The sequence below is a fragment of the Mus musculus genome, chromosome 7 (genome assembly GCF_000001635.26).
Source record: "Mus musculus strain C57BL/6J chromosome 7, GRCm38.p6 C57BL/6J".
NCBI classification, from domain to species: Eukaryota; Metazoa; Chordata; class Mammalia; order Rodentia; family Muridae; genus Mus; species Mus musculus.
In genome coordinates, this window is record NC_000073.6 from 45,292,994 (window position 1) to 45,312,398 (window position 19,405).

At 48.7% G+C, this 19,405-nt stretch overlaps 1 protein-coding gene and 1 long non-coding RNA gene across 13 annotated transcripts in view; both read right to left on the reverse strand.

The window, feature by feature from the left end:
- Positions 1-6,165: 6,165 nt before the first annotated feature.
- Positions 6,166-9,367, reverse strand: Gm39006. The gene is made up of 2 exons (XR_882064.2): positions 8,840-9,367; positions 6,166-8,232 (listed from the first exon to the last, which is right to left on the reverse strand). It is a non-coding gene; the product is annotated as a predicted gene, 39006 (long non-coding RNA).
- A 794-nt stretch (positions 9,368-10,161) lies between these two features.
- Trpm4 (transient receptor potential cation channel, subfamily M, member 4) overlaps positions 10,162-19,405 on the reverse strand; it is a 30,917-nt gene continuing 21,673 nt past the window's right edge. For 6 of the 12 annotated variants that reach the window (XR_882033.2, XR_882034.2, XR_882035.2 and 3 more), the window contains 10 exons: positions 17,284-17,706; positions 16,105-16,237; positions 15,551-15,725; positions 15,251-15,428; positions 12,296-12,501; positions 11,955-12,087; positions 11,802-11,874; positions 11,616-11,721; positions 10,903-11,154; positions 10,354-10,699 (listed from right to left, as the gene is read on the reverse strand). Coding sequence is in view for 3 of the 12 variants with exons in the window: in NM_175130.4 (NP_780339.2) it covers positions 10,695-10,699; positions 11,616-11,721; positions 11,802-11,874; positions 11,955-12,087; positions 12,296-12,501; positions 15,251-15,428; positions 15,551-15,725; positions 16,105-16,237; positions 17,284-17,706 (1,432 nt within the window). In the remaining 9 variants the exon portion in view is untranslated. Of the gene's footprint in view, positions 10,700-10,902; positions 11,155-11,615; positions 11,722-11,801; positions 11,875-11,954; positions 12,088-12,279; positions 12,502-15,250; positions 15,429-15,550; positions 15,726-16,104; positions 16,238-17,283; positions 17,707-19,405 lie in introns of those variants that run through there. The other 6 variants (XM_006541146.4, XM_030242952.1, NM_175130.4 and 3 more) reach the window with 5 other exon arrangements.

Sequence of the window (19,405 nt, forward strand, 5' to 3'; positions counted from 1 at the left end):
AGATGTGATGATGGAGTAGTAGCAAAAGTTCTAGATCTTGATCTGTAGACAGCAGAAAGGGAGAAAGACACTGGCCTAGCCTGAGCATCTGAGACCTCCAAACCCACCTCTAGTGACACACTTTCTCCAGCAAGGCCACCCTTCCTAATAGTACCACTCCCTGTGAGCCTATGGGGGCCATTTTCTTTCAAACCACTACAGAGGGTATGAGGGAGCCCAAACCTGGCACAATTTCCTTGAAAGAGATGTGAATGACTTCTAGGTCAGAGACAGAAGTGTTACAAATGTTGGAATCAAATAGCAAAGACATCAAAAGTGTGTTGAAGGCACAACAGAGAGATGTGGCTCACTGGCAGACTTATAGGAGTGTGTGTGTGTCAGGAGCCTCCTGACCCACTTACAAACAGGAAAAGCCTGAGAAGCTGAGAGCAAGCAAGATATCTCCCATCCCACCTGGATCTAGTTTGAACAAGAGCAGCAACCTCACTCTAGGCTGGAAGTAACTCAGTTGATGTTGTGCTTAAAAGCATGAGGACTTGGTATAGTAGGGTGAACTTGTAATCCCAGGACTGGGGAGGCAGAGGCAGCTAGATCCCTGGGGCTACTTACTAGCCACCCTAGTAAGTAACACCAGTGAAAGACCCTGTCTCAATATACAAGGAACACTGAGCTGGAGAGATGGCTCAGTGGTTAAGAGCATGTCAGGTGGCTCAAAACTAGAATTCCAGGAGAACCCATGTACACACACAGACAGACAGACAGACAGACATAGACACAGACACACACACACACACAGACACACACACACAGATACACACACACACACAGACACACAGACACACAGACACACACACACACCTAAAAGTAAAATAGCCTGGCATGTAACTTTTCTGCTACTTTGTGGGCTCCACGTGGGTCCTCCTCCTAACTGTCTGCTAACATTCTCTTTTCTGGATCAGCTCAGCTTCTCCTGGCTCAATGGTCTCCTATTTTTACAAACTCTTAACTTCCTGCCAGTTCTCCTCCCAGTTTCCAGCCCAGCCCCTTCAAATATTTCTCCCAATTCTTCCTCCCTCAGCTCCCCAACAGTCTGCTTAAGCAGTCCCTTCTCCCAGTTTCCCCAATACTAACAGCTCCCAGCTTTAACAACTGTTCAACCCTATCTAGTATACCAATGGCATTACCCTTAAAATGGTTGACAGACAAGCCTGTGTGGATAGACCAATGGCCTTAACTAAAGACTAACTATAGACACTTGAACAGTTGGTACAAGAGCAGTTGGAGGCACAACATATAGAAGGATCTACCTATGGGATTCCCCTGCATTTGTTATAAGAAAGAAATTGGGAAATGGGATATGACAACAGATTTGAGAATGGTGAATAGAGTAATCCAACTAATGGGTCCATTAGAGCCTGGAATTCCTTTACTTTCTTTATTACCTAAGGCATGGCCTATGATAGTAATTTATTTTAAAGGCTGTTTTTTTTTTTTTGTCTGTTTGTTTGTCTGTTTGTTTTACTATCCCTTGCAAGAGCAGGATGAAGAAAATTTTGCCTTCATAGGTGCATACGTATAATGCTCAGCCTGTAAAAAGTCAGTGGGCAGCTCTTCCACAAGGAATGTTACATAGTCCAACTCTATGTCAATAGTTTGTGCAACAATCACTAGAAATAATTTGTAGGCAATTTTTTCAATCCATTATTTATCATTACATGGATGATATTTTGTTGGCCAATTCTGATAGAGCTACTTTAGAGAAAATGATGAAACAAAAAAATTTTGTCTTGATGGAGTTTGCAGATTGCTTCTGAAAAAAATCATAGAGGAGATTCTATTAACTATTTGGGCTATAAAATTAGTCAACAAAAAATTCCACTGCAGGGCTGGAGAGATGGCTAAGTGGTTAAGAGCACTGACTGGGGGCTGGTAAGATGGCTCAGTGGGTAAGAGCACCCGACTGCTCTTCCGAAGGTACAAAGTTCAAATCCCAACAACCACATGGTGGCTCACAACCACCTGTAATGAGATCTGGCTCCCTCTTCTGGTGCATCTGAAGACAGCTACAGTGTACTTACATACAATAGATAAACAAATAAATAAATAAATCTTAAAAAAAAAAAAAAAAAAAAAGAGCACTGACTGCTCTTCCAAAAGTTCTGAGTTCAATTCCCAGAAACCACATGGTGGCTCACAACCATCTATAATAGGATCTGATGCTCTCTTCTGGCATATCTAAAGACAGATACAATGTACTCATATAAATAAAATAAATAAATCTAAAAAAATTGATCCACCACAGAAGATACAGAAGAGATCAGTTGCAACTCTTAATGATTTTTAAAAATCAATGAGAGCTATTAATTGGCTATGGTCCATCATTAGATGAACAACTCAAGAGTTAAGTAATTTTCTTTTTCAGTTTTTACAAGGAGATTTGGACTCAAACAGTCTAAGATGGTTGCTAGCTGAAGCAGAGAGAAAGTTAGCTCTGGTAGTACAGAGACTGCAAAATGCTCATGTGGATCTCATAGATCCCAAACTGGACTGTGTTTTGGTTATTTTGCCTTCAACTCACTCCCCTACTGGGCTCATTATGCAAAGGGAAGATAGTATTTTAGAATGGACCTTCATAACATATAAACTAAAAAGTTATATATTTATATAGAAATGGTTTCTGATTTAATTATGAAAGGAAGAATAACACTATGTCAATTGTTAGGAGCAGACCCAGTAGAAATTGTAGTACCATATACTAATACTGAGACTATGTCATTATGAGTGATCAATGATGACTGGCAAAGAACTTATACAACTATTTGGGAGAAATTAATAATAGATATCCTAAAAATAATCATCTTCTGTTTATTAAAATGGACTAATTGGATTCTCCCACATACATCAGAAAAAAATTAAGCAAAATACTTCTAAGCCCTTATACTTTAGCTCAAAAATCAGAGTTGTATGCAACTTTTGTGATATTATTAGATTTTCCTGAACTTCTTAATATAATTCCTGACTCTCGATATGCAGAAAGAGTTGTTCTGCATATAGAAACTGCTGATTGTAGTCCCTAAGTGGCATGCTGCAAAAGCCATCAAAATGGAGGGTCCTGTCAAAATGTCCCTATCACTGACTGTAACACTGTCCCACCTCTGAACTGTGTGGCTCCTGGGCTTCTGAGTCCCAGGGTACCCTCCCATCCAGGGCAAAACACTTTACACTGATAAGGATGGCTTAACATCAGATGGAAGTCAGTGAATGTTTTGCCTTGGGGATGCAAATTTGTTTATATTTTCATAGGAAACAAAAAGCTGTAGATACCATCAAAACGAATAAGGCTCAGAGTTGAGCAGAGGAGGTCTTCTGACCCAGAGAGAGAGAAGAGAGCCTGACCAGCTACTGACCCTGCCAGCCAGAGAAACCTGGACAAGAAACAATCCAGGAGCATAAAAGGTTCAGGAAGCAGTAGCCAAGCACAGGACGGGAAGCATCACTGTTAGGTTCTTATCTCAGTTGTGGATGTGATGTGAAAGACTGACACAGCAGATGCAAGAAAACCCTGGAAAGGACATTAAACAGAATGGAGAAGCAAAAATCACAACAGTAGCATGGCTACAGGGAGCGCCCAGGGCAGATTCAAAGCTGCATAATTAGCAGCTAAACCAGATGGGGAGAAATGCAATGTGATTTATTTTGTGTGCCTGGCCCTTTAAAGGATCCCCAGTTGCTAGTCAGCTGGCTCTTTTGGGATGCTTAGCCTTTAGGACTGCTTGGCCCTATGCTCTTTGGTTGCCTCTTGAACTACTGGGCAAGCAGAGACTATAAAAAGCCAGCCGAAACTGGGAGAGGTGGGTAGGGTCCAGCTGGCAGAAGAGTAGTATCAGAGAAGACAGTTGGTGCTGGAAGGAAGACTGAGTAGGGCTGAAGAAGAGATTGAGCAGAGCAAAAATCAGAGACAGCAATCCTAACTCAGGAGAAGCTGAGCTGAGCCAGAGGAGGAACCCACAAAGAACCCACTAGGGAGGGGGAAAAAAAGACAAGCAGCTACACTGGCATAGCGGTGGGCATCTTCAGTCTCAGCACTTGAAGAAGAGACAGGCAGACCGCTATGAGTTTGAGCCCAATTCAGTCTACATAGTGAGCTCCCAGACAGCCAGGCCTATGGAGTGAGACCCTGTTTCAAAACAAAACAAATGGTCAAAAAGAGCAGAAAGACAGCTCAGGAACAAACATGATGAGGTAGTAATTCCAGCACGCCACACTCCGGTGCTGTATAAACTGACACCTGACAGAGTGCGGAATGTTTCCGGGGAAGGTTTTTACTGTAGATATGAGAGAGCAGCCAGAGGCATATGGAATAGTCACAGGGGACTATTTGAGGTGTCATCAGCTCAGGCCAGGCCTAGTGTCATGCTCTCTTACTGCTGCCTGTGCATCCAGATGTAAACCTCTTGGCTATGTCTCCAGCACTGCATCTACCTGCAGCCGCCATGCTTCCAACTTTATATAGTAATGGACTGAACCTCTAAAACTGTAAGCCAGCCACAATCAAATGTTTTCCTTTATAAGAGTCTCCACGATCATGGTGTCTCTTCACAGCAATAGAAACCCTAACTAAGAGACAGGGAATAGAGAATAGAGAAAAGAGAGAAAGGGTGGCCTAGCAGAGCAAGGGTGTGGTGGTTTTAGCAAATATGGGGTGGGGGGTGGGGCATTCACCCATAGGGAGTGGCACTGTTAGGAGGTGTGGCCTTGTTGGAGGAGGTGTGGCTTTATGGTCTCAGAAGCTCAAGCCAGTTCACTCCCTACCTACTGACCCAGATGGAGAACTCTCACCTCCTTCTCCAGCACCATGTCTGCCTGCACACTGCCATGCTTCCTGTGTGACAATAGTGGATTAAATGTCGTGAACTGTAAGCCAGCCCCAATTAAATGTTTTCCTTATGGGCGTTGCTGTTGTCATGGTATCTCCTCACAGAAATAGCAACCCTAACTAAGACAGAGAGTATAGCCAAAATTAGCAGAGTTATAAGGAGAAGGACTAAGCCGGGCAAAGGAAGCCAGTGAGCTGGAGGTGAGAAGAACTAACCTGGACTCTGAAATGGATAACAGGTACTCGTGATGCTGAGAGAACCTGGAGGCCGGCATGAGCTTGAGTATGATAACAGGCACCACAGACAGCCATTTGTCCCTTCTGCTCGAGGAAGGGGGAATGACACTTTTTGCTAGAGGGACCTGGCTTCACAAGTTCCTGGAGGATGTTGGTGGCTTTTATCTAACCACTAGAAATCCTCCTATACTCCAAGGTTGAGCCCGTTTCTGGACATTTGGAGTTTGAGGGAACTGGAGTCTCCTTTGTACCTAACAAAGATATTAAAGCGTGGGCATCACCATGAAGCTGAGGTCAGCAGTCTAAGTGATATAAAAGTTGCAGGCCAGACTGGGCAACAGACTAGGGAACTGTCTTAAAAATTGCAGCAGGGAGAAGAAAGGAGGGGCCTGCTTCTCTCTCTGAACAACCCCGGCTGTGCTGTTAAGGCTGGGGCACGAAGGTCTTTTTGCCCACAGATCACCAGGGAGAGATTCATAAGGAATGTTAATCACACAGGGGTGTTTTCTCAAAGGAGAGAATGCCTACTTTCCTGTCCAGAAAGCTGGGAGTGGATATCGTTTACGCCCCGGGGACTTTTTTACTCTCTGTGGAGACAGGCCTCACCCAAATCCCCCAGAAGGACTATGGCAGACTCTCCCTCCCTTGACCACTATCTTTAGCTCCCAGTTACTAGAACCCATCTTAGGGGCATGTCACATGTGCTGCCAACCTCTGTGCCACCCATCAGAGGCCACTGGGGTGACTCCAGGAAGCAGTAGATCCAAAGAGACCCCATCAGCCACTGTGAGCTTCGTGTTCACCTGTGACATCATCACCACCACCTGCCCACTCAGCATCGTCATGCGACACATCACTACACAGCCCTGGCTCTCCTGGAACTCACTCAAAGTCACAGAGATCCTCCTGCCTCTGCCTCCTGAGTGCTGGGGTTAAAGACAGGTACCAGTTCCACCTAGCTAGTCACTCCACTTTGTTTTTGGAGACTTGCATATTAAGCTGTGAACACCCTCAGCAAGCAGTACGGGCTAAGACCTAAAAGGTCAAAAAAATTTCAGTTCTGCAGGACATATGGCCTTTACTGTATATTCACATTAGGTACAAATACATGTTAGCTTGTGGACCAGGTGACTGGCCAAATTTATCCCAGTCAGTCCTTTGCTGATCTAGAGCCATGTGAGTTTAAGGAAAACTATGACTCGACCAAAGTGTGTGTGTGTGTGTGGTGGGTGGGGGGTTGATACATAGGACTGAACTAAATGTCTGGTTCATGCTCACTGGGCGACTCTAGGCAGGGGCTCTACCCCTGAGTCACACCCCCAACCCCTCATGCAGCTAACCTAGGCAGGAAATCTCCCCCCTGAGTTACCTCCCCAGTCTTATTTGTTGTTTTGTTGTTGTTATTTTAACTTTGAAATAGCTTCACTAAGTTGCCCAGGCTGACCCTTGAATTCATTCCATAGCCCAGAATAATCTCCCTCAGCCCCTGAGGGCTGCGACACCTCAGTAGACTGAACCGACTTCTCTGTCAGGGTGTTCAGTGAGTAAAGGCACATCAGCCCCAAGAAACAACAGGCAGCAGGACCTGGAATTTTCAAACGGTTTATATAGCTCTCCCCCTGCTTTGGTCTGTTACTATGCAAAACACAACCAAGAAGATATGAAGTTTCCTGGGGGTGGCCACACGCATTAACAAATGGCATAAGCTGCGTGAGCCCAGAATTGAGGCAAGTGGAGTTCCAGTTCTTCTCAGCTGAGTTTTGGCCAGTCTATTCCTGTTGCTGGTGGTGGTCACATAGTGTAGAGAAACCTTCAACAGAGACTGGTGGATGCTGCCACCTAGCGAACACATCAGCCCTTACCACAGTCCCAACCAGTCATTCAAGGGGTAGGATGTCTGTGAATTGAGGAACCAGCAATGTGGGGGGTGAGGAGGTGGCTAAGATTTTATTCAAAGGGACAAAGGGGTAGTTGCTACTTTTTCATGCCAAACCGAGATGACCTAGTTGTGGGAGTGTGGCGAAGGTGTATGCCTATAATCCCAGCTTTTGGGTGGCTGAAGATGAAGAGTGATGAGTTAGAGGCCAGCCTTAGCTACATAGCAAGGCCTTATCTCATAAATAAATAAAAATAAACAAACGTCCTGAAATAGTCCGAGGACTGGACATGGTGAGTTCTTGAGCACAGAACTTACATTCAGCAGTTCCCAGCCTTGTAGTAGTCAGTTTTCCACTAACTAATCCTGAAACGGGGGTGTGAGATAGGGAAATCAAAGTCTCTGGGCTCCAGCCTGACTCTGCAAGGATCTCTAGAGAATGATAGAGGCCATTCTCCAAATGCATGTGCTCGCAGATGCATCTGGCAGGTGGCGCTGTTGTGATGGAAAGCGGCATCTAAAGGATTCCCTGAAGGTGAAGACACCAAAGCTGCCTTTTCCTTCTTCTCTGTGGGGTTCCAGATTTTTCAGGTAGCATGGGAGCAAAGAGCAGTTCCTGACCTGGAGGATCCCCTGGTACCCAGGAAATAGAAGCCTCTGCAACAGCCGCTCATGCCACGCTTCCATGACAACGGAAAGCCGGGCGGCTCCACTGGCAGTCCTTTCCCACTGTGAGCCTCATCAATTGGATTTGGGCATTTTCCCTGCTATAGGCAAACCTATAGTCAATAATTATAGCTTCAGCCACCAGCCAGGAGCATGGATCGTCTAGCGTGCTAGAACAGTGAAGATCATGATGAGCTTCCTTTGGGGGCCCCAGTAAGGGTGCCAGGGCAGCCCCTAGGACCTGCCTGCACTAGGAAGAAGGATCCCGCTCCATACCACAGCCCTCATCCACCATCAGCCTCCAGCCTCAATATCATGCCCATCACGGTGACCAGCTTGGCCCAAGGAGGTATCATGAGCACTTTGCCAGGAGCACTCTACACTGCTGTTGCTATCCTGTCCTGAGCTCCTTGTGTTTGGGTGTGAAAGGTGTTCATGTGCTTGAACATCTGTTGTCTCCAACAGGTCGCATCCTTTGGGAAATAGTGGGACTTTTGGTGGTGAAAAGCTGAAGACAGGAAGTAGGTCGTTGGGAATGAGGCTTTGAGCGGATCCGTTTCCGGCGTATAGCTGCTTCCTAGTAAGCCATGACATGAACGGGCTAACACCACAGATTCAATATAACCATGCTACCCCCACAGCAGTGGACAATATTCCTTAAAATCATAAGCCAAAATAAACCTCTCCTCTGTTGCTTCTGTCTGTACTTTTGTAACCCATACAGACCCTTGTTCCTGGTCACCCCCTCCACTTGTCTGACAGAAATCCCAGCTAGATCCTGGCCAGGCTCCTCTCATCCCGACCTACAGAGCTCCCATTCTCCTATAGCAGGAAGCCACCCCTCACTAAAAGTACATTTTCCTCATCAACACCGTCACGTCTGGGTTTTTTGGTTTTGGTTTTGGTTTTCCAGATAGGGTTTCTCTGTGTAGCCCTGGCTGTCCTAAAACTCACTCTGTAGACCAGGCTGGCCTTGAACTCGGGAAATCTGCCTGCCTCTGCCTCCCAAGTGCTGGGATTAATAGGCATGCGCCACCACTGCCTGGCCAGGTCTGGGGTTTGACTTTGCCTTGCTTACAAGTTAGTCTAGTGTTGTGTTATAGATGCAGCCAAAAGGCATAAGACTCCAAGATCAGAGAGGGGGAGGGGGCTCGCCTTTTCTCAGTTCAGAAAGTGGTACTAACACATGAGCATTGGTTTCCCTGGACTCCACAGTGCCAAGGGATGTAGTAGACATTGAGGCTCCTCCATGGGGTCCTGAACCAAACTCCTGGACTGAGTTTAAAGGATTCTTACAAACAGATCCACTCAAATTTAGCCATCTGGAGTGACATTTCTGCCGACGAGATATGCTGGTTCCTAGATCAAAAAAAGCTCAAGGGGTCTGGGGAGGCAGCTAGCACAGTTTCCTAGAGTCCAGAGAGAGATTAAGAGAGTAGCCCAGTGGTAGAGAGCTCCTGTCTAGAATCCCCCAGGGAAGGGCTGGGCCACCATTACGTGGTGCTGGAAGATGCTTGCTGTAACCTGAGTTTGATTCCTGGGAGACACGTGGTAGAAGGAAAACATTGCTCCCTAACTTGTCACTCTGATCTTCATCCATACATTGTGGCATCAATACGACGACCTACACAGGCAGGAACGAACATGCACAGGCACATACACACACACACACACACACACACACACACACACACATACACACCAACACACACACAAAATAAAAATGGAATCTTTGGGGCTGGAGAGATGGCTCAGCGGGTAAGAGCACTGATTGCTCTTCCAGAGGTCCTGAGTTCAAATCCCAGCAACCACATGGAGGCTCAAAACCATCTGTAATGAGATCTCACACTCTCTTCTGGAGCTTCTGAAGACAGCTACAGTGTACTTACATATAACAATAAATAAATAAATCTAAAAAAAAAAGGAATCTTTAAACATCTAAATTCCTAGCACCCAAGAAAAATGGATCTGCCCTCCCTTGATGCACTCTAGGAAAAGTCGGATTTATGAACCAGACAACACAAGGCCAGCCACACAGAAGGCAACATGTGTCAGTGAGTGCTAGCACTAGCCCCTTCTTACTGCCACCATGGTGACCGTTTGGGTTGGCAGAATGGACCCAGGATTTCCAGGGAGAGTCTGGTTGTACGTCTGGCCGTGTTCCAACATGGCTCTACACCCAGAGAGGCCCCGGAGCTGGAATCCCTCCAATTTGGAGGATGTTTTGGTTTTGATTTTTGGATGTGTTGGCTGCTGGTGGCTTTCTCGCTATTTAACTAATAATCGCTGTCAGTTCAGCCTTGTCATTACCGTCTTAGTTTGTTATGGGTTATTTAGTTAAATTGCAATGTATAATGATGTGGATTTGCCTCCACCCCCGTGTGAGTGTGGCCTGCAATTTTCCACTAATTAGACTTTTTAAAGACACATATGCATTTACCTACTCAAATCTGCATCATCTGTTTGTATGTTGCCTGAGCAGATGACAGCAGCGCCCACCCTCCTCTGGGACCAGCTCTCTTTATTACCACCCTGTTATGTTCCCACGGGAAAGCAGAAAGCGGCAGGGGCTCAGACGCCCCTGTCTCCTGCAGGGAAAGCCACCCAAACAGAGGCTCTGGGTCTAAGTCGGCAGCTGCAATGGTCTGGGGAAGGACAGATTCCCAACATCACACACCTGCTCCACAGGAGCCAAGCATGTGCGAAAATCCTCATCAAATGGTTTTATTTCCCCATTGTGGGGAAGCTGTGTGTAGGGTCTGTGGTTCCTGCACCCCAGGACCCTCCTGCTTCCTCTGCTGTGTGGCTGGGCCCACAAAGAGGCCAACTTTGCCAGCTCAGAGCTTGATTCACCCAAGGTGAGGCTGCTCTGGGAAGGAGTCCCTCGGTGATACTCGCAGTGTGTCTGGACAGCAACCCATAAGCATGGGATTCGTGGTGAGGATAAGGCCACCAGTTGTGTCGCTTGAGGCAGACTGGGCCCAGCTTGAGGAATGAACCCTCTCTGGATGCAAACACCTAGACATCCACCAGGAACACTCAGTCTGGAAGAGAGACGGAGAGGACAGTGGGTGATGAGTCCCAGGAAATGAGAGAATGGCAAAAAGAAGCAGTGCAGGGGACACAGTCAGTGGGCAAAGTGCCTGTCACACAAGCAGGAGACCTGAGCTCAGACTGTGCCCTGGTTAAGCTCTGTCAACCTGAGCCATTTGAGAGGAAGAGCCTCGATGGTTTAGATCAAATAGACCTGTGGGCATGTCTGGGGGGCATTATCTTGATTGCCAATTGGTGTAGAAAGGCCCAGGCCACTGTGGGCAACCCCATTTCCTGGGGTGAGGAGTCCTGAACTGTTTGCTGAAGCTGGCTGGACGGAAGGTGCTGTGGTCCAGCGAACAGCGTTGTTCGTGGCTTCTGGTGCGTTTCTTTGGCTGTGAGCTTTCTGGTTATAGGTGAGAACGTCCACGCTCTCTCCCTGTTTCCCTCACTGATGGATTGTAACCTGGAAGCATAAGCCAAGTAAATTCTTCATCCCCTAAGTTGCTTTTGGTCGGTATTTTATCCTAGCAACAGATATGAAACCAGAACAGGCACACAGCAGCCATATTAAAAAGAGCGGGGAGAGACAGTGGCACCCTGGGGTGAACACCGGACCCACTTCAAAAGACGGGGGAGTGGGGCAGGTACAGAAGGATTTCGCAGTGTGTCGGGACAGCAACCCAAAGCCAACTGGAGACACCTGGGCCTAGGGATAGGTCCCGTTTCAAGGAATGAATGAGAGAGAGAGAGAGAGAGAGAGAGAGAGAGGTCAACCCTGGCCTGCACAGGCATGCACACTCACGCCAGCTACACACATCCCCACACAAGCAGACAACAGAGCCTTCAGCAGACCAAGCAAGGGACCCAGGAACAACGGGAAGGCCCACGGGGGGATGTCTTGCAGAAGCCCAGGACCACACTGACCTTTGGAACCAGTGGGGCTCGGAGGGGGTGGGGCCCCTGGAGGCAGCAAGGCAGAGTGGCTAAGGGCCTCAGCCATCCAAGTCAGGACTCGAGAACAGTGTTGGACCTGGGAAGACAGGAATAAGTCAAGGCAGGAGCAGGGAAGCAGGGGGTCCCAGCCCCGCCAGCCCACGCCCAGGTCCTCACCTCTCTCTCCAGCCCCCTCAGACGCCGATCGTACTCTCTGATCTGTCCCAGCTGCTTCAGTGCAGTGTCCACCCTAAAAAGAGAGAGAGTTCTCCTAGCTGAAGACAGAACGTCCCACCTGCAGGTCCTGCCCACAGCAGGCCCCCGCCTCACTTCTGAGACGTGCGTTTCAAACGCTCCGAGTCACTGTCTCGCTTGTCCCGAGCTTGTGCCAACAGGAAGTTCTCTTTGTGCACAGACTCCCAAGTCAGCAGCTTCCGCTCTGCTTCCTTAGAGAGACAGACACCTGCAGGGCCAAGTCCCAGGAGTCAAAGGGCAGGACCACTTGGGAACTTGTCCCCTCCCCAAAGCCACCAAATTCCTCATGCCTCGTCCCCAGATGGGTGCAGATCCTGACACCTTCCCCGAGCCCCACCCACCTGCTTTTCTTCTCCCCTCCCCAAACGCCCCCCCCCCCCCGCCCCACTCCCATGCAGACCAAGCTCCAGTCTCACGGAAGTGCTCGAAGACTGGGGAGGCGGGCAAGTTAGCCCTGCGACACCTGCGACACCTGCGCAGCCACTTGATGAGGAGGCGCACATGAGAGATGATGATGAGGGGTGGGGCCAGGGCAGGCCTCGAATGGAATTCCCGGATGAGGCTGTAGCGCTGTGCCTTCCAGTAGAGGTCGCTGTTGCCGTGCACTTTGCTGAAGGTGTAGCTGTGGAGGCCAGAGGTCAATAGTCACGGGAAGCCAATAAAGGACCCTGATCATAGGACTGGATTAGGAGTCGAGATAAAGTAGTCAGAGACCGCAAGAGCACGTGGCACCCGCAGAGCACTCACATTCAGTTCTCAGCACTAATATGGAAGCTCCAATTCCAAAAGATCAGTGCCTTCTTCTGGTCTCTGCCAGCACTGTACTCATGTGGTGTACATGCATGTATACATACATACATACATACATACATACATACATACATACAATGGATGAAGAGTCTGCACGGGTTCCAGGCATCAAGCTGAGGTCCTTGAGCTTGCAAGACAAATGCTTTACTGACTGAGCCACGGCCACCCAACTCCAACATTCTGGCTTTGATGTTTTCAAAATTCTACAGTGGGTTCTTGATAGTTTTTGTTTTTGTTTTTGAGACAGGGTTTCTCTGTGTAGCCCTGGCTATCCTGGAACTCTTGTAGACCAGGCTGGCCTTGAACTCAGAGATTCACTGGCCCCTGCCTCCCAAGTGCTGGGATTAAAGGCATGAGCCACCATTGCCTGGATTTTTTTTTTAAAGGTTAATTTATTTTTACATGCATAACTATTTTGCCTACATGTATGTCTGTGCATATTACCCACAGAGGCCAGAAGAGGATGTCGGATCTCCTGGAACTGGGATTACAGGAAGTTGTGAACTTCCACGTGAGTGCTGGGAGTCGATCCCATGTCCTCTATAAAAGCAGTCAGTGACCCTAACCACTGAGCCATCTCTCCATCCCCTGTTTGATTCTGATATAGGGATTCATGTACCCCAGGCTTCTGATCCTCCTGCCTTGACCTTCCGAGTGCTGGGACAAGCTTGCTCCACCACACCATCCTGAGCCCAGCTGGTTTCTAACAAGGACTTTATGCCCAGTGTCTTTAATGCACTCTCCTGAACTGACACAAAGACTGAAGTAGGGCCTGTCCTCACACTGCGAACTAAATTAACTCCAAATGGGCTAATGATCAATAGCTAAGAGCTAAACCCCAAAATCAACTCTTAAGTTTCCAGACTCTGGAGTTTAGATTGACCCTCTGTATGGGACTGTAAAATGTGTGGGTTTTTTAAAATTTCTTTTTCCTTTTAATGTTTCCTATTCTTACAAATAATAACCAGTTCTCTTAACTCCCTGCCAGCCCTCCTCCTAGTTTCCAGCCCCGCCCCTTCAAAGGTTTCTCCCAACTGATCTACCCTCAGCTGGGGACAGTCTGCTTCGGATTCCGGGCATCGAGCTGAGGTCCTTGTGTTTGGCGCATAACAGGCTCAGAATGAGTGGTTGGTCAGAATGAAGGTGTGCATTAGTGACTAAATCAACTTGGGTCCATTTAATACCAAATAGCTCGTTGTTTCCTCTGTGTTAAAAGCTCTGTGAAGATGCCCTGGGAAGTCAATACATGGGCAGCATTGTGAGCACAATGTCATGAGTGGAGGTGTGACCCAGGTCCCTGCTCATTTGCTAAGGCTGTGTGACAGCAGAGGTGAGGAATCTGAGGCAGGGCTCTGCTTATGCCAACGTAAAGAGACAGCTAAGAGTCTCCACCCCAATATTGTCTCCCTGACTCTGCACAAATAGGGAATAAATGCGTTACCACGTGAGCGAGCGACTGGGATTCAGCATGCGTAGGGACTGGGCTCTAGATCCACTAGGTTAAGAGCCTGCGTGAGTGTGTCCCTTCTCCCAGTTTTCCCAATCTAGCAGCTCCAAACTGTAACAACTGGTCTAGCCTATCTTCTCAGCTCAGCTTCTCCTGGCTCAACTGTCTCCAACTGTCTTCTCTTCTCACCCTGGTTGCCCAAGCCCAAGTCCTTTCTCAGCCTCAGCTGGCCTTATATATCCTCTCCCGTTCCCGGAAATCCAAAAGGCAATCACCACTGAAGTCCCTGGCATCAGGCAATTCTAACAGCTATGAGCTCTTTTGTTTGTTTGTCTGTTTTTCTTTTTGTTTTCTTTCCAGACAGGGTTTCTCTGTGTAGCCCTGGCTGTCCTGGAACTCACTCTGTAGACCAGGCTGAGCTGGAACTCAGAGCTCTGCCTGCCTCTGCCTCCCAAGTGCTAGGATTAAAGGCCTGACTCAGCTAAGAAATCTTAAAGAACCAGTTAACTAGCAACTGGGGATCCTTTGAAGGACCAGACACACAAAATAAATCACATTACATGCGACAAGAGCAAGAATATAAGCAACAAAAACCAAAAACCAAAACCAAACAAACAAAAAAAAACCGGACTGGAGCGATGGCTCAGCTAAGGTTAAGAGCACTGGCTGCTCTTGCAAAAGGATCCAGACTCAGTTTCCAGCAGCTACTCGGTAGCTCACAGTCACCTGTAACTCCAGTCCCAGAGGATCCGATGTCCTTCTTCTGACCACCATAGGCACTTTCCACGCACATGGTACACATACATACATGCAGGCAAAACATTCATACACACAAATAAAACAAACTGCAAACAAGTCACTAAAGTGGGCTTCTTCAAAAGAAAAGCGTTTAGTGCCCTGGAGGCACGCATGTGATCCCGGTGCTAAGAGGTAGAGGCAAGATTACCCTAAGTTCCAAGACACTGCCTCAGAGATGCCAAAACAATAGCAACGAGTTTCAAAGCCCAGGTAAGGAAGGCACAGGATCAGGCCAGCACTGGGTCAAAGTCAGGACATGGCACATATTGAACAGGTTCAAGTTGGGGGAAGCCCCGGGTGGCAAGGCCAGGCACACCTGAACATGGCGATGAGCAGGTTGAGCAACAGGATATTGGCCACCAGCAAGAAGACGATAAGGAGCAACACCACCAGCCAGTTGGCATACTGGGACACACAGGAGCCTGCGACGGGCCCCTCCGGATGAGCCCAGGAGCCCCGCTCCATTGAGCAGTTACCTGGAATCATGAGGGCCACTGCAAAAGGAACAGCAGGTGTGAGCAGAGAGAAGCAGGGAGAGGGGAGGAGATGGGAGACAGAGACACAGTCAGAGACCCACTGAGAGAGACGCAGACTCAGCTGGAGAGCCCTTTCCTACCGTCCATTTCCTCCTGGGGAATTTGTCCGAAGATCTGCAGATACGGTCGGTAGAAGACCCTGCGCAGGATACTCGGTAGACTGCGGTCCTGGGGCCTCAGGATCCCCTCTGTGGCCACCCCATAAGCTACAAGCCACACGCAGAGGAAGAAGAGGAAGAAGAATACATCCTTCATCTAGAAGCAGAGGAAGATGTGGGTGAAATGACCCAGCCCTTTCCTCCCTGGCTCCGCCCCTTCCCAGAACGCCTACTCCAGCTGGCTACTCTCCCTGTCTTAGACACAGCATCCTCAAAGGCCTGTCCCTTCTTGTCCTGCCTGCCCACCTCAGAAGCCCTCCCCTCCACCCACCCCACCCCACCCCAGCCCCGGCCACCTTCAGGTCCACATCCTGCCACTAAAAGGCAAGGCCCTCCCTTTCAGACTCCACTCCCCCAACCCCTCCCCATGTCCTCTGTGGTCCCTCGAGATTCTGCCCTTCACCCCTGGCTCCACCCCCCTGCACTCCAGGTCCCATTCTCTCCCACCTTGCTCTGCCCCTCCTCCTCAGACTCACCATTTTGCTCACTATGACAATCTTGGGCCCCAGCTGCTTGTTCACCGTGAAGATGTGCAGCAGGCGCAGTGTGAAGATCATGAAGTCAAGGCAGAGGACGGTGCGTCCCAAGTCAAAGAGCCCAGGGGTCAGCCTGAGGAGTTGGGGGAGAGAGCACAGCTCAGATCCGGGGTGTCTCCTCAGACGAAGCTGAGGTCTCACAGGGCAGAGGCAGGGACCCTCTGATCAGCTTTCTCTGGACTGAGTATGGATGGATGGCCTTCTAAGAATCGTTTAGAATGTGCCATGCCGCGCGCCTGTTATCCAAGTTCTGGGGAGGCCAGGGAAGAAGGATCTCTGGGAATTCCAGACAGGCCTGCCAGGGCTACAGAGTGAGACCCTGTTTCCCCACAAAAGGGGAGGGATCCCCTAAAATATGGAGTGACGGTCAGGGGTGCATAAATGAAAACATTTACAGGCTGCAGACTGACAGAGGTTGTAAGTCTGATTTGATTGACAGCTTGAGGTTACAAAGCACCAGGTATTGCCTAGCATGTCCTCATGGGGGCGCTCACAGCTACCGCTCTCAGGCAGGCAGACAATGGGGCCAGCTATTTAGACAGAAATCCGCGGATGAAACTATCCACCCGGCCTTTGACCCCACCCACTTTACACCAGGGACGTGACTTGGTTTTATTCGGTTTTGTTTTTTGTTTTGCAATAACCTAAGTGTGGATCTGGAGGGCACGGGCTTAAAGGAGGACAAGCCAATTATACTGGATGTGACAGTGTTTCTTCCTCCCTAGATGCAATGATTTGTCAGCCCTTGGAAAAGGGTGCTTGATAAAATGTATCAAATATACCCTTGACAGTGGCTTTCCTGCAATCGGCAGGGCCGTGGCCCTGTCTTCTCAGACAACACATAACACTAAATAAAGGCTGGGACAAGCAGAAATATTAGTTTGCTAAGTCCACTTATCTCCCTTCTGTTTGGATAAATTATTCATACCAAGTTACTCTGTTTCAAACGCACATGGACTGGAGGAAATCTACCTCTTGGTATGCCAGCTGAGGATCGCTTCAGTAAAGGGGGACGTAGGTGACTCTCCATCACCCAGGGTACTCCACCACTGAGCCATAGCCACATCCTCTCACTGGGGGATTCTAGGCAGGGGCCCTGCCAGTCTCTTACTCACTCACCGGCAGCCTACGCCCAGCAGGAAGCAGGTGAGTGCCAGCAGGTCACATTGGTTCCAGGTATCTGAGAGGTAGAGGTGCAGCCGATGGCGCAGGGGAGCTCTGTCCGGACCACGTCCCCCACTGGCCAGGCTACCCCAGCCACCACCCAGGCCCTGGCGCAGCTCCTCGCACAGCAACGTGAAGGCCCAGAAGTACAGCAGCAGCTCGGAGACACTTGGCTTTGTGGGCTGGAAATCCACCAGCAACACGTGGGCAAACAGCAGCAGGAACAGCAGGTAACTGACCACATTACCCAGGAAGGCAGTCACTGGGGCACCCCAGAAGTCCGACCAGCGCTTGGAGAACTTGCCACAGCAGAGGGCACGTCCTGGCCGTCGCCGCTGCCGCCTCTCAAGGGCCACCTTTGCAGAGGGTTCTACAGTCCTGCAAGACAGCGAGCTTCAGGGACCAATGAGCCTGGACTGGCTGCCCATCTTGCAGTCTAACTTCTACACTGTCCCACTTTGGACTCTGGGAACCTGAAGACCCAGTCAATCCCACGTTTGAGATTGAGGCAGGAGAACTGCCTCAAGTTTCAGGCCAGCCTGATACATAGAGTGAGGGAAGAAGGAACATAAAACATGGAATGAGGATTCATTACACTTCGAGAGATGAGGCAGGAGGATTGCTAGGTGTTTGATGCTAGCCTGAGCTTTGTGAAGAAACACAACAAACATCAAAGAAAGAAACAAAACTGAGCATAAACCCAGCATGGTTTGTCCCAGCAGAGGCAAAGGATCCCGGCGAGGCAGTGCTGTCTACCTAGTCAGCTCCAAGCCATCCAAGGATATAGAAAGAAACCTTATGCAAAACAAACAAAAAACAATCCACACAACAACAACAAACCACTGAGCACAATAGCTGTCTTTAAAACTGACCAGAAACATGCAGAATGTTGCAGGAGCCTTGGAGTGCTTTAGATCTTAAACCACATGAAAAGGTGGGGGCGTGTGAGCTTTGCTGGGGTCCATCTACTTCCTCCTGGTCAAAAAACTAGAATGTGAGCTGTATTGAGGGGGACCCGGTAGGTGTCCATGCAGGCCGTGACCCGCAAACTGATGAGATTGAAAAGCCAGTGTGGGCTGATTGTTGATGCGAAGAGTTTAATGCTAGGGCCACTGTCAGCATATTTAAAACACAGTCCATAGCCGGGCAGTGGTGGCGCACATCTTTAATCCTAGCACTTGGGAGGCAGGCAGATTTCTGAGTTCGAGGCCAACCTGGTCTACTAAGTGAGTTCCAGGACAGCCAGGGCTACACAGAGAAACCCTGTCTCGAAAAACCAAAAAAACACAACAACAACAAAAACAGAACAAACAAACAAAAGAAAAACACAGTCCAATCTGGGAAAAGGTTTCCAGGCAACAATCAGTTCCTAAGTTCAATTCCAGGTGCACAGTAAGCTTACTGTGTGACACCTAGAAATGCTTTTATGAAATACATGTGACCAGGAGGCCAGGTCCTATAGCTAAAAGGCCTAGAATGTAGTGTGGTCTCTGACTAATAGCATAGAGGTCAGTGGCCATGAAGTACATTCGACCTCTCCCCCAAAGCATGGGCAATGGTCTAGGAAGAGAGAGTCTGGGATAGGCAGTCTGGGGGATTTGGGTGAGGTCTGCCTCCACAGAGAGCAGAAAGGTCACCAGGTTATTTACAAAATCCATTCCCAGGCATCTGGGCAGAAAAACAGGAATTTTCTCTCCTCCACTGAGAAGAGGGCCCCCGTGTGTATAACATTCCTAGCTTCCCTGATGATCTGTGGGTGTCAGGACCCTTGTGCTCCCAACGATCTTCATCTGGCCTTGCATGGAGACAGGACATTCTAAACTACTCCAAACATCACATAGCATCGTTGCCTCCTCTTATGACCCAGGAAGGAGGAGACTCAGCAAACACAGGCGTCTGCCACATGACCTTGGTCGCCAAGGTGAAAGGAGGGAACCGGCTTCTACAACTTGTCCTCTGGACTCCACACCCTTGCGGGCAGCATACACACCCTCAAAAAACAATGTACAAATAACAAAATAAAATCTAATTTAGAAAAACTTTAAGGGGCTGAAGAATTGATCCAGCAGTTCTGAGC